The sequence below is a fragment of the Labrus mixtus genome, chromosome 17 (genome assembly GCF_963584025.1).
Source record: "Labrus mixtus chromosome 17, fLabMix1.1, whole genome shotgun sequence".
NCBI classification, from domain to species: domain Eukaryota; kingdom Metazoa; phylum Chordata; class Actinopteri; order Labriformes; family Labridae; genus Labrus; species Labrus mixtus.
This window is the reverse complement of record NC_083628.1, coordinates 6,523,511-6,537,922: the sequence shown is the minus strand read 5'-3', so window position 1 is coordinate 6,537,922 and position 14,412 is coordinate 6,523,511. Positions and strand designations below refer to the sequence as shown.

Here is a 14,412-nt window from a genome sequence, read left to right as displayed (position 1 = left end):
CAGCTTCAATGTCCCCTTGACCAGAGTAAGCTTTTTATCTGAGATACACCTACTCTTCTTCTGAGTAAGATGTCCAAAATGGTCACATGAGTTTCAAACAGGAAACTTTTATTTACTTAATAAATTCCAGCTTTGGAAAGCAGATATTTGGTGCCTCAAATCCCGTTCCTCTGTTCGTCTCGCCGCTCTTCTCTCTTCTCGAGTTGAAGTTTCAGTAAAAAGAAAAGAATTTTGCAGCGCTGCTCAAACATTCCTCTGTATATTTTTAAAACATCCTCTGACCATAGCGCTGGCTGTGGCTTTGTAGGAAAGGGAGAATTACGTTGTGTAGCCATTCCTTTCTGCTTCCATGTCCAACAGTTATTTTCTCGCAGGCTAAGAAAGCAACATGTGTTTTTGTTTACTTCAGATTTCTCGAGTTTCCATAAATGCCAAAGTCTTAGCGAGAAAAATCCAATGTGGTTGGATACGGTTGCAGGCAGCTTTTAGGATATAAATGCTTCGACAAAACTTTGATGGTATTATCATAATTTAAACCTCAATACTTCATATCAGCTGTGTGTGTGTGTACTTGTGTGACATTAGCAGGGAAATGAAATAATAGCAGCCTTAATATGTTGTTTCCTGCTTTTGTTCCTGATTATATCTCGAGTGGTTAAATTGTCTCTTTCCCTCTCCAGACCCTTCAGCCATGGGCTTCATCATCTCCCCCTGGTCCCTCCTGCTCATGCCCTCTGGAAACATCTCATTCACAGACGAGTATGTCACCCAGCAGGACCTGAGAGCCTTCACAGCTCCAGAGGTGCTTGAAGGGGCCTCCCTATCTACTGTCTCTGACATAGAGAAGGTATAAAACCTAAATATCACATATTCTTTTCAGAACACAAGGGATTGTGTTATCTAAATCTTACAATGCTTCACTGTTGTTGTTTTATTACCACCTATTCCAAAATATTTTATTTAAGCTCCATTAGTTTGAATAACATACTGTAAGTCAAACGAATGCTTCTATATGACCTACAAAAACAAAATCGGCACCGGCAAGAAGAATTATTAAATTTATATCGGTTTTTTTATGCTTGTTAAAGCTGCCGCAGGTTATTAGTCATTCAAATAAACAGATCTATTATTTTGGAGGCAAAGATCCACAGGGGAAATGTACACAAACCAAAAGTTCCTCACAGGAGCTTTAGAACTGGAAGTCTGAAGTTTTGGTAATCTAGTTTATTCTGTTTTTTTCTTGTGATGAACTGATGCACATTGTTGAATTTGACTTGTACTACAGTCAAAGAAATAGATGAGTACATGTTTTGAATGGGTAATTGTCCAAAGGTGGTGTTGGAGCTGCTGTAGTTGTGACAGGGCAATACGTTGTTAAATTAGGGCACATCTTTGCCTGAGTAACACAACACAACTCTGGAGCTACATACTTATTGTTCGCAGATCCAAGATGGTTGTTGAGTTGCAATATTTCTAAGTGAAGTTGAGAGCAAACATGATATCTCCTGCCATGCAGAATGACTTGTTTTCCTAATGCTCAGGAACACGCCCCCCTTTTTTCCTCTGGTAGCACAGCTAAAATCTTGCATGACTGGATTCCCGTCCTGGCATGGTCCCACAGACCTCAACACATTTTTGTGCTGAGTCAGTTTTCCAGCCGTGGTCCCGCCTCTCGAGCCAGCTGAGTTATTTCAGAGTACAAAATCTAATCTGCTTTCCCCATTATCAGAGACTGTGGGTAAACACACGTCAGCTGCAAGTGCCACAATTTTCCTTTCCACTTTTCGACATTCGAGGTGGCGTTGTTGCTTTAAAATTAGGCATTTTAATTTTTTTTCCACATTTCTTGAGAGTGTGTCTGTAAGTTTGTACTGAAGTTTGTTCCTGAAAGACCTTGAAGGTTATGTTGCATTCTCTGGCAATCCCTGAATTATTCTTTCCTCTACCAAGCCCAACATTCAAGGGAAGTGATTTCTCTCCCAAGTAGTGAGGGCAGAGTAATAAGAAGAGGGAAATGGAAAAGGGTTTTTGGATTTAGGCTGAAAGCCCCTGTCCCTTTCCTTTCCAAATAAGTATGAATTAAACCTTTATTACACCCAGCAGTTGTTGAGCTTTATTATGTCTCTCTGTCCTTCCTACAGGGCCTTAGGACTTTATTTAGCAGACGTCAGTTATTTGTTTATATTAGAGTGAAACAAAACTTTGATGTTCTTAACCTTTCTATGTGATGATTTAACCTTAACTCTTGTCTTTTTGTTTTTTCTATATATTCTCAATGTTTTTAGTTTAGCTCCAATTCATAACAAATAGTATGTCAAGACACAAAAAGAGCATGTCTGGACCTTACTCTAAGTACAATATTTTGTGTGATTCAGAAACAATGTGTTTTTTCCCCCCACAGATGCACATGTACTCTCTGGGTATGACTCTGTTCTGGGGGGCAGACTACGAGATCCCCCAAAGTCAGGTAATTTCATATTAAGGATATGCTTCCTCCATTTAAGCCTCGGTTATAAAGGCTCATGTTGATGACTACAGATGTGTTTATTATTTTAGGTAGACTTTCCAAATTAGCTTTTTCTTTCATGTTTGCACTGAGAATCTAAGACACTGCAGACCAAACTGGACTGGGAATTATTTAACAAGATTTGAGCTATAGCATACAGTATTATTAGCAGTTGTGGATATTCAAGTGCAGCCTGATTTGAAATGGGACTTAACTTGTTTAATTTGCACACTTGGAATGCATATAGAAAGTTGACACAGTTAATATTGTTGCTTAGGGAAATAGCCACACCCAAAATATTTTTGTCAAGGTTAAAACGTCTCTTTCAATCAGTTTTTATAGTTTAGAGTACTCATGTAGAAAGTCACAATCAGAAAGTGGAGGAACAGGAGCTAGTACTCATTGGTATTGATTAAAGTCAACATTCAAACATGCTGAATTTCAAATCTCACGTGGAACGGCTTTTCTTAAAATGACATCTGTTTCTAAATATCTCTTCTGAGGAGGAAAAGGTTCAAGCTGTAAATCTGGAATGTGTCTGTATCTGCCAAGACCTCAGGAGCTTGTCTGGTTCTCTGTGTTCATATCTCTGCATAGATGATAATGTTTTATCCTTGGCCGACTCAGTGTGCCGGTGTTCACATTAGTGCGAAAGTAACCCTTTTTCATGTCGTCATGCTATAGCTGTGATTATATTAGCTTTAAAAACGTTTGGCCAAAAACAACGTGTTTGTAAAGCGAGCAAGTAAAATGTTCCAAGAGTCACTTTATCAGACGATGCATGTCCCAACACCCACCATGAAGCAAGTATCTACTGCTTTATTTTTTGCATACTGTGCAAAATATAATCCATCTAATGATCCTTTTACTCATACTGTATATACTGAAAGAAAACTGCACAAAGGAGTATGCTGTCTTTGTGAAACAATTATGTGACTGCGATCATGATTAACAATAACACCCAAGTGTTATATATCTGGCTGCCATGATAAAATGTCCAATGTTTTGTTTTGGATGTACAAAGCAAAGTATTCAACATGACAGTGAGTGAAAAACGAGGTGTGGTAATGTCTCTCTAATCCAAAACATGCAGAAAAAGGACATTTCTGTGCCCATGTCGGTCAGTTTGATGACATAGATATCTGATTCAAATGTACCCGTAGAACTCGACGCTTTACAGAACATACTGCTCTTTTTTTTCCCCTGTGTGAATGCCAACTGTGATCATTCTGGTTTCTGTGCAGCCTATGAAGTTGGGGGAGCACCTGAACAGCCTGCTTCTCAACATGTGTGATGATGTTACACTGAGTCGAATGTCGATGCGCACGGTGCTGGACATCTGCAGCAAGCACATTCGAAACTCCAGTTGTGACCCTCCCTTCTCTTATATCAGAAAACTGGTCCGGTTGGTACTGGGCAGCCTTTCCCAGGTAGGCTTGTTTCTTTTTCATCTAGAGGTCAAATACAATATGATAACACTGAGTAGTGTTTGTGCTTACTAGGAAAAGCTTCCAAAGGAATTTTATTTTAAAAGACTATTCACAGCTCCTTTTAAAGCCCAGTAGGTTTGTTGAATCACACAACACATAATGGGGCTCCTGTTGATACAAAATGATTTCTGGATGGATGACTCTCAGGAGGAATGGCCCTCTGACTTCCGTTCTTTCCCTTCCTCGCCCTTGTCTTGCCTTTTCACCTCCGGCTCTTTGTTTTTCTTCCCTGCTCTTCGTCTCACTCACAGTTGGACGGTCTGCTGACTGATAGAGAGTCTCTTCCGGAGCGGAGTAAGGAGATTCGAGAGAGGCTTAGGGGCAAAGGTTTACCCTCAGGTAAGATGAGCTTCTCTTTTATACAGACACTCATACACACACACACACATTGTTGTTCCATTTGTTTCACATGTTGGATGTTGTGTTTACATTACAGTAACTTTTATTAAAAGAAGATTACTTCTGAATGTGTTCCCTTGGTTTGAATCTTTTCATCACTCACATCCTCACTTTCTAAGTATGCCGGAAAGAATCCAAAGTACACGAGGAACAACACACTGCGAACCTTGAATCGTATTTAATACAGGAAAATATGACCAAATCTTCCCAGTGGTTTCTGAGAGAGCTCCAGCAATTTTCCAGGCCACGGAAAGGAAAGTGGAGCACAAACATGGCTTGGTTGTTACCGATTATGTAAGCACGGCATGGCATTGATTACAGATGCATATTTTGGAATCACCAGTGAAGCTGCCCGTCTGCTGTTTGTATTAGTGCTTTGTTTCCCTGGTTGAGCACCAGCCAGCCCTAGGGAAAGTACATGCAAAGAGTATTACTCAGCTCTTAAGTACCTTTCTTCTCAAGGAGCAGCTCCCCTCTCCCTCCTGTGTGCCAGCGCTTCCAAGTTGTTATTGCTGAATGAAGGGAACGCAGACATGGTGTCTCTTTTGTGTTGGACATTTAATATCCCCATTTCTTTTTTTTCTTTTTTTTTTACTGTTCTCCATATGCACATCATCACACAATTTTTTTTTTTTTTTTAAACAAACGTCTTTGAAAAATAAGACATCCTGTTGAGAAAAAAGTTTTTTTCTTAGTTTTTTCTCAGTTTAGTCCTTGTGTGCCTCCTTGAGTTCCTGGAAGACAGTGTTTGAAGTGTTTCTCTGGTAAAACCAAGCATATGCTCTGTAGATTAAACCACCACATGCAGTGTTTTTTTACAGGACTTAATGTCTCCCTCTGCTCCCTCATTTCTGCGTCTCTCCCTCCTGTTTAGCTTCTGTTTACGTCTTCACTCTAAAACTAGAGCTGTCAAAAACATGCGTAGTTGAAGAAAGAAACATGAATTACTCCATTTATACAAAGTCACAGGGATAGAAGGGCTAGATAATAATTTCTCATTATTGAAGGACAATAACTTGTTTTCTTAGATTTAACGATCAGAGGAAATTGGCTGCAGAACAAATTCAACTCTCTGGGAAATTGTTTGTACCTCGTAAGGTCAAGAGCAGCATGCCATGTTTCTTCATTTGCTTTTTTCTTGTGGTGTAATATGTTTACTTTACAAATTCATTAGCTTTATGTGCCAGTAAGGGCTGCTACATTTCCGTCCCGGGGCTGTTTAACAGAAACTTATCATTACTGCGGCCAATTCTAATTGAACGCTATCTTATCTTACAAATAACATTGGTGAAAAACAGATCCAGGGCTTGATTAGAATATGAAAATCAGAATGTAAGAAGGTGAACGTTCTTCATAAGGCACCTGGCTCTAAAAGAACATCTGTAATCTTGCACTGTATTATTAGATGGTATATAAGCAGTATCAGGGCTGTCAATCATAATCTCTCCCTTCATAATATCTTCCTCCTATTATAACAGAATGGGGAATCTGAGGACATCCTTCTGCCTCTGGAATTATTAATTTGCTGTAGCTGCTCATTTTTGAGTGGAGCGGCCATGAGAGGCCCCTGCAGGTGCTCAGAGGCCAAGCCAGGGTATCAGTGCAGAGGAGAGGAAGTCTGCAGCCCACAGTGCTGTTTTCAGCTGTCGTGTTATGTTGATATTAGAAATGGATGCCAGTTTGGAAAGGCACTTAGGCATAACGAGGCGTACAGTATTTATTCAAATGTAAATCCTTTTTAATCCCTCTCTAGGTCCTCTGCTCATCCTAATGTAACAAGGGGGGTGTTAATAATAAAGTTATTGTTTGGGAATTATATGTTTTTCTGGTTATCTTTGATACGGTCTCGATAAATTAAAATAAAACAGCTGTTCATTAACCATTTGTTTTTTATTCATTTAGTATCCAACTTAACAATAAGACTTTGCTACAGTTCAGTCGGATCTTCTTGTCATTGTTTAATAACATTTTGTTTCTCTTCTGCTCTCAGGCAGGAGTGCCGCCCCCAGAGTTCTGGAGCGCTACCGAGCCAGGACTCAGGAGCAGACCTCTCTTAACAGGGGCCTCAGTCGCTCCATGGGTTCTCTGCCAATCCAGGAACTATTGAAGGGGGACGAGGTGGCAGCCCTACAGTATTCACTGCCCAACTCTGATTCCCCAACAGACCTCTACTCCAGACCCCCCTCACTCCAGCACCAGCACTCCTATCCATATCTACACCCGCTCCATCCCCAGCAGAAGGGACGGCCTGTGGAACTGGACCGGAGGTCTTTACCCTTTCACAGTGGGGACCTGGGTCCTAGTCAGGCCAGGAAGAACTGGGCTTCCTCTGTGGACTTGGCTTACATTGACCCAGAGGCTCTTCGTTTTGGGGCTCTGGAGGACGCGCGGAGAGGCAGCAGTGCCATAAGCACTCACTCCATTGGCAGGCACAAATCGCCCTTTCTGTCAGGTCGGGAGTTGGATACTCGCTACTCGGAATTTGCTGGATTGAAGAGTAGGAAGCCTCATCACCACTCAGCCCTGTCTGTGGGCTCGGGTCACCCTGGCGCCTACGACAGGATAAAGGAGAAACAGAGGAAGCTTCAGGTGCTAAGACAGGCGGTGGATGGTGAGTTAACCTCTCTAACATGAAATGCTATAAAACGGAGCAGCTTTTTTCAATACAAACACAGAGTAAACTTCTTCCTGTGCAGATGTTGTGTTTTAGAAATTATCAAAAACTATAATGTCACAAGAATGTAAATCAAACTTTAATGTAGTTTTGCTTGGCTGCTTGAATTTTCTTTATAAGGCAGTTGTATGATTTATCAGAAGTGCTGGTCAAAAGTAAAAAACAACTTTTGAACCTCCCCACTCAAGTCTGCGTTTGACAGATTTGGTCGCTGCTTGTCGAAAATTAAAAGCACCAAGAAGATTCATTTTCCTGATAATTTGAGGGGAAGACAAGAATGAAAGTTCATCATATGTTCACTGATGGTCATTAAGTATGAGTTTACATGTTTACGCTTGTTTAATGTAGTGCCTGTAAGGGTTGTCATAATACAATACTTTAAGCGTTGATACAATATTAGTCAAAACTATGTCGGCTACTGTATTTTTTTTTTTTGTGTGCCAAAACTATATCAACGATTTGATTCCATGCCAACAAAGTCCGAGGCACTCAGTATTCGGTCCATTTTGGTTTATGACCAAAAATTGCAGGCAAACTCTTGCAGACTGTCTTTGATTGCACAAATCCATACTCAATGGATTTGTGCTATTTTGATTGTGCTCTCTCTTGTTTGTTTGTTGCAGCTTTTTGTTAGGAATATGACAAATCTGAAGCTTTAATACTTTTTGATTCTATTGATCATTAAAACAACAGATTGTGTCATTTTGAACACGTGGTAATAAAAAGTATAGAAACGTTTTGATTTGTCGATAATTTGGTCAACCTTAGTGGCTGTGTGGGTTTCAATTATTGAAAGTTGTTGATTGCATCTAAGACAACAAGATCACAGCCTGTGAGAGATGACTTTAAAAAAGTACTTCTGACAATACTTAATACCATGACTTACCTGTCTTGTTTTTCTTTTGTGAACACAGACAAACAATCCCAGGTGTCGTTCCACTCAGCCTGTTTTTGCTGCTACAGCTTATTCAGATATCAAATCCACAGTTTATGTTGTCTTACTCATAATAACAACAACAACGAGGTCATAAGTAGAGCCAGATCATGGTACTCTGGTAACAGGCCTGAGCTTGTGTTAATTTTCATTATTGTGTAATGTGTGGTGCCGATGCTTTGTTTGAACATGTAGTGGATAAGCTTTAAAGTTTGGAGATATTAAATCGGTGTCACATGGGAGGTGGCCCACCATTTCCAATAGAAATCAGCTTTAGTTTGCTACTGAGACAATGAACAAAATCGGTGAAATAAAGCCTTTTCAGGCCCGAGCTGTGTCATAAAGATATACAACACATGTCAAACTCAGTGGTTAAATGAATTTACCAGGCAATAAAAAAGGGGGGGGGGGGGGAGCAGCGCGCGTGTGAAACAGGCTGCAGGGAGCCTTGAGCCTCTCTGATCTGAGAGCTGAAAATGTGACGGTGATGGGGTGACGTGAGCAGACAGACACACAGCCTAGTTGCAGGTTGTTTGTCCGCCTGAAACTACCATGTGGGATGGGACCTGGGTGCTTGCTGGCTTGGATGAAGTATCGTTGGCAGTGTATGTGCGGAAGTGTTTAGACAGAATGTATGAGTCACTGGTGCAGAGGTTTCCAAATGGTTGATTCTAATTGCAGGCTAGATTAATTCTAGCCTGCTGCTGACTGTCATACATGCTATATAGCAAAATCCATTTCTCTTTTTTTTTTTTCTTCTAAAACGACTGTGAGCACAGACATAAGCACATAGTTGTGCAGAGTATTTACAGACTAAAAAAAAGCTACCTTCATTTTATCACATGCTTAAACCAAGCACACACAACAGAATTGTTTGACACCTCAACAGTCAGCCACAAGAGCTTTAAGTTTCCCTTAGGGGCTTAATGCATTCTTGGTAAAGTCTCTATAGGCAGATAAGTTTGCGCAAAGAGTCACAAGTCGCTATATGGATCTGCTGGCCGTCCGGGGACAGTGGAGGAGCATGAATGGCTTCATATAATAAACCTCTGTCTTTTACCTCTCCTTCCTTTTCCTTCTCCTGCTGGTTTCCCAAATCCCCCAATCTTTAGCTTCCTCCGACCTCCAGCCTCCCTGCTTTTCTGGCAGCTATTTTTAATGCTGACCGAGCCACCAACCAAAGGCATTCTTCTCCTCTCGACTGTGGCTTTTTATCCCTAGCAAATCCTGCCTTTCTTTGCTTCCCTCCCTCTTTGGCCTTGTGTTGATTGTAATCAGAAAGCACTTGGCATATTTTATTTCTTCACATGATGGTGTGAAAAGAGGAGTTGAAAATAAATAGAGGGGGTACAGGGGGTAGCCTCTGTTTATATTTTGTGCCTGCACAGAGAGAGGCTTTTCTTTATGTATTCGTTTGGATAAATACATTATGGTTGACACAAAGGAATATCTTCTCCCATCAAACTGACTGAGGTTGAATAAGAAGGCAGAGCCAAAGTATTTTTGTATCCCATCCCAGAGCTATTTGGCGACTGTATGAATGGGGCCTAATTGAGCACAGACCATTTGCAGGGCCTCGTGGATGTGTTACTTGGCAGAGACCTCCCTTTCTTTCTTTTTCTCTCACTTTTTTTTCTGTTCTTTCCTGCAGGAAAGTGATGGCGCAGCAGTGGTCAGTGCTCTCAGGTTTCACCCAGTTACACACTGCTTTTTCATGCTGTCTGTGTGTGTGTGTGTGTCTGTGTGTGTGTGGGTGTGTGTTTGTGTGTGCATCTTGCATTCGTGTTCAGCTGAATTACACGGGCATAACTAAACATTGTGTTTGTGCATGCCTGTGTTTGCATGGGCATGTTTATACCTGGTCCCCTATGCCTCACACAATAGCCCCCCCCACCCCCTCACCTTTTTGGTGCCAAGGTGCATCAGTCAGTAGAAACTTTCCTCGCAGATCTCGGGGCTGTAATTGGAGTCATGCGCAGCGGATGAGGGAATTCCAAACATTATTGGACTTTTCCGGCACTTGGCGGCAGGTCATGTGGCTTTGGACCGGGGCAGGTCCAGCTTGGACAACATAACCGAACATTGCAGTCTCAGTGGAAGGAAAGTTGGTCACCAAAGAACCACCTCCCAAATTCTCATAATTAGATCACATTTTGGTTTGTTGACTCCGAAAGCTGTGCAGGAAAAGATTATAGTATTTATATGAAAAGCTTATGACAATTAAGTTTATTCATGATCCTTTTTAATCAGCTACCTGACTCTGTTCCAGGGAGCACAATGAAGGTTCACAAGCACTCTAGGAATTTTGTAAATAGACATTTTCCAACAGTAACCTTTTCTTCTGCACATGCTATTTCAAAATCTTCACCCAATGTTGTTTTACCTAGTCATGTTGACGCGGTAGAGGGAGGAAATGATGTGTTCTGAAAGCTATTATTCACTTAAGAATGTGCCTCTTTCTTTCCCCCCCAAGACCACCAGACTTTAAATAACCTCAGAGAGGTTGTGTCTCCTCTCAGCTTGAACACCCCAAAAGGCCGTAGCCTATAGAAGTTGTTTATGTTCTCACAGAAAGCTCGTGTCGAGGTGTCAAAAGTGCCAGATCTGCAGTGAAACATGGAGAGAAGGGAAAAATAAACAGGGGTGTGTGGGAGGGAGAATGAGAGGATGGGTGAAGGGAGGAGAGGGAAGAGAAGAGATAAATGCAGGTCGTATTTGTTATCCCAGGAAATGATACTCGTCCACTTAAAATGTGTACAGACTGTTTTTCCAACAAGTGCGTGTGACTCCCAATACTGAGAAAAAGACCTGATGGAGCACAGAGAAAATAGGGCCGGGCATCAAACTATGATTGAACCCATTATGGTTTTTCACACTTAACCTCACATAAATTATTTAATTACAACGAAGACTTCACTATGACTGGACAAACTCCTCTTTTCCTTCTTTCATGTCTTCTCACGTGTCTGCTTGCTCGCTACTTACAATTGTACAATTGTATTGGAAGAGGAAGAGATTAAGAGAATCAACCGATTCAATCTGAAGATCTTTTGTCTTCGTCTGTTTTGCAACGCTTTATATTTCCTGGCAAATGAACAATACCAGCCAGAGGGGAGGAGCAATGAGAGGCCACTTTTATACTACATGTTTATCTGATTCGCCCTCTAGCCAACCCTTCCACCCATTTAGTGGAACTTTCAAATTATCAGAAAGATATCAGTATCTTTCTAAGTAGCTGTGACCATCCCCAATTCTTTTCATTTTAAGTTGTAGTGCCTTTTTTTGTAGAAAAGTTATTTTCTTTATAAACTGTTGTAAGGTTGGGTGATGTCTGCCAAACTTGCATATGTGGCAGTTCTTTAATATTGGACCTAGTTTCATCTGGGATTTTTTTAGAACATGCTGATGAACATGCTGGTTATCTGCATCCACAGAAGAAAATTGTAACTTCTACAGAAACTCAAATTCTCAAAAACATGTGTAACGGCACATATTCCAATATAGTCCACAGTGTAGGACTTTGTACTAGTGCCCGACTGATATGGGATTTTTTTGGGAAGATATCGATATTGGGGAGAGAAAAAATCAGATACCAATGTATTGGCCGATATTTTTTTGAGATTTATGTTCGACCTGTGGAGATAGATAGCTATAAGATATACACAATTTTTTTGTGTTGATCCATCAAATGCCGTTATCAAACACTTGAAAAGATTACTTTACTTTAGTATAACGTAGACAAGATGTTCACTCAACTGGAAAGTAACTGGGCATTACCCCTTGACACTCTGGAGAGTTATAATGCTTGTTGTAATCCATATAACACACCATTAGTAAAGCTGACGTGGTAAATGATTGTAAAAAAAAAACAGATTTTTTTTAAATGACTCTGTCCCGAGCAGAATATTGAAAACTGTTTTAAAACCATTCAGACCAGCCGTCTTTCTTCCAGGTTAGATTATAGTTCATGCTGGAAACACGATGCTTTTTACTTGTGATTAATCTCAAGACAGACACCCTTACAAAGACAAGTCTGTTGTTCTGTGTAACTCTTCTGAACTAAGCTCTTTGAGCAATGGCTGGGGAATGCTACTCATTTAAGCTATGTAGCTGATACTGAAGAGCAGGACTTTCAAGTTCTGTGTGCCAACCAGTGAAACACATGACCCATGAGGCTCGGTGTTTAGACGGTTGTAAATGTTGTTTTCCTGTGTTACTGCAGATTTTCAAGTCATTACTAAGTTTAGCATTGCTTCGAGTAAAGCAAATACATGTGGTGAGCTGGTCTGCTCTTGTTGTGGTTCTGAAGAAAACCCCCTCAACAAAATGTTCTCTAACCTGACAGGAGGAATGCCTGTGTCAACTTGAGCGGAAGCAGCTTTTCAATGAGTTACAGGTGTCTTTCCTTTTGATTGTTTACCAACAGCAGGACTAATCCATTTTTTGTGTTCTTCAGTCTTCTGGTTTGGGGTTACTGTCGGTCTCATGAGGATTTGAATCGACACCCATAAAAGAAAACGTACAGCTTGTCATCCCACCTGCTGTCCAAAAAGTCATACAACTTTTTAACGTTCTTTGTTTAAAAATAAATAACTAAATCAACTTAACATTATAAACAGCAAACAAGTCTGTATTACCGTTTTTAAGTTGTCTCATGTGCATGAAGTTTATGGTTTTAACCATTTGTCGTCTCACAGAAACACTCCCTGTTTTATCTTACTGCATGGCTCATATTAAGTTATCTTTGAAAACACGGGCTGATTGTCTTTCTTCTTTTCTCAGACCCAGTCCACACCCACCAGAGGTACCATAGTGATTACAGCTCATCCAGCGAAAGCCCCTCAGTGACCTCCTCTGATCCAGACTACAGACATGGTAAAAGAAGCATCTGAGGGGTTCTTTAACATTGTTATTATATGGTTCATGGAGGCTTTTATAACACACCGTGTTGTGTGATTTGTGTGTGTGCAAAGCTTAAGTAACAGGTAGCAGGTGCTGCACACGCATAATTCATTTTGGTGCATGCAGTCGAGGTGAAAATGAAAAACCAAAAGCCAACCCTTCCTGTGTTGTCATAAATTGCCCATTACAGTAGACTCAATAAAACACTAGGCCTGCACGGTTTTCAGTTTGGTTCCTGCTGGTTTTCTTTTTATCCATCTACTCAAGAACTGATTTATACCTGGAACAATGAGCGAATCATTTAACAAGAAAACCAGCAGTACTTTTACTGCTCAGAGCTAGATTCCCTGCTGTCTTGTTGCAAATCATCTCAGGCACATTTTGGTACACACAACAAACAAAATCCACTGCTTCCGATTTTTGTGAAGAACTGAATATTTTCTTCAGTTGTTCCCATGTAACTGCCACGTCTCTCAGTCACATTTTCACAGTCAGGTAATGGAACTAGGTCATGTTCTTAGCAATGAAAGATTACACAAGGTAACATATCACATAGGCCACAATATCAAAGCAGCGTGGGAAGCCCGCAGTCTGACAGTTTCAGGTGACAACACAAATCTCTGGCTGCAGTATTAAGCAAAACTCATCGGCTCAGATGTAATCTTCCAGAATTAAGTTACACATATACCCTCCACTTCTGTCCGTCTGTCAGTTTAATGCCTCAATGATGATATTTAACACATTGCATAGGCTGTTAAACAATTCAGTTTTATATATGGTTTAGAATGGTCTTAAATTACGAGGGGTGGGATTAATATCCATACGGCAATACACCGTCATCTTGACTCATGGGATGCAATGATCAAACCTCTTGTGTAAGTTATAAATATTTTAATAGAAGCAGAAATGGACTTCCCTGTCAATTTCACTCACCACATTGTCACTTCATGACTCCTCATGATGGTCATGAGGTCATGACTGAAGCTAACGAGAACGGAAATTAATAGACTAAGAATAGGTTGATAGTGGGATAAAAGAAGAAACAGCTGGATGATATCGTACTGCAGTAAAAGGAAGTTAAAGAGCGTGATATGAGGTGAAATCCACTCCAAATTTCAGGTTTAAAAAAAATCCACTTTTTTTAGGGTCACTTTGTATTCTTATTTTGCAATATATCAATATTAGTAGAATCGCTGTATTGTGATAGTAGTGTTGTCATGGGCAACATATCATAGCGTGAGTTTCCCTGCAGTTCCCACCACTTCCAATAAGACATATATGCCCGAACTTATCAGTGCAGCTGAGACAGATTTAGCAAAGGCCAAAAGGTTATGAACTTAAAATGTTACTTAATTTAACTCGGTTTCATGCGTTTACCAGGGCAGAAAAGTTTGCTGTACTACAGTGATGTTCTTTCGTCCAAAACTTTAACTCAGGAAAACAAAGCATTAAGACCTGGTGTTTATTTGACCCGATTTTACTATTCAATAACTACTCCTGATCTTTA

General features: G+C 40.5%; 1 protein-coding gene across 3 annotated transcripts in view; it reads left to right on the top strand.

The window, feature by feature from the left end:
- Positions 1-14,412, top strand: part of ptpn13 (protein tyrosine phosphatase non-receptor type 13) — a 49,204-nt gene that overhangs the window by 11,034 nt on the left and 23,758 nt on the right. For all 3 annotated transcript variants that reach the window (XM_061060982.1, XM_061060981.1, XM_061060980.1), the window contains exons 3-8: positions 681-847; positions 2,402-2,467; positions 3,751-3,936; positions 4,248-4,335; positions 6,386-7,006; positions 12,786-12,878. In XM_061060982.1, coding sequence (XP_060916965.1) covers positions 681-847; positions 2,402-2,467; positions 3,751-3,936; positions 4,248-4,335; positions 6,386-7,006; positions 12,786-12,878 — 1,221 coding nt within the window. The remainder of the gene's footprint in view (positions 1-680; positions 848-2,401; positions 2,468-3,750; positions 3,937-4,247; positions 4,336-6,385; positions 7,007-12,785; positions 12,879-14,412) is intronic.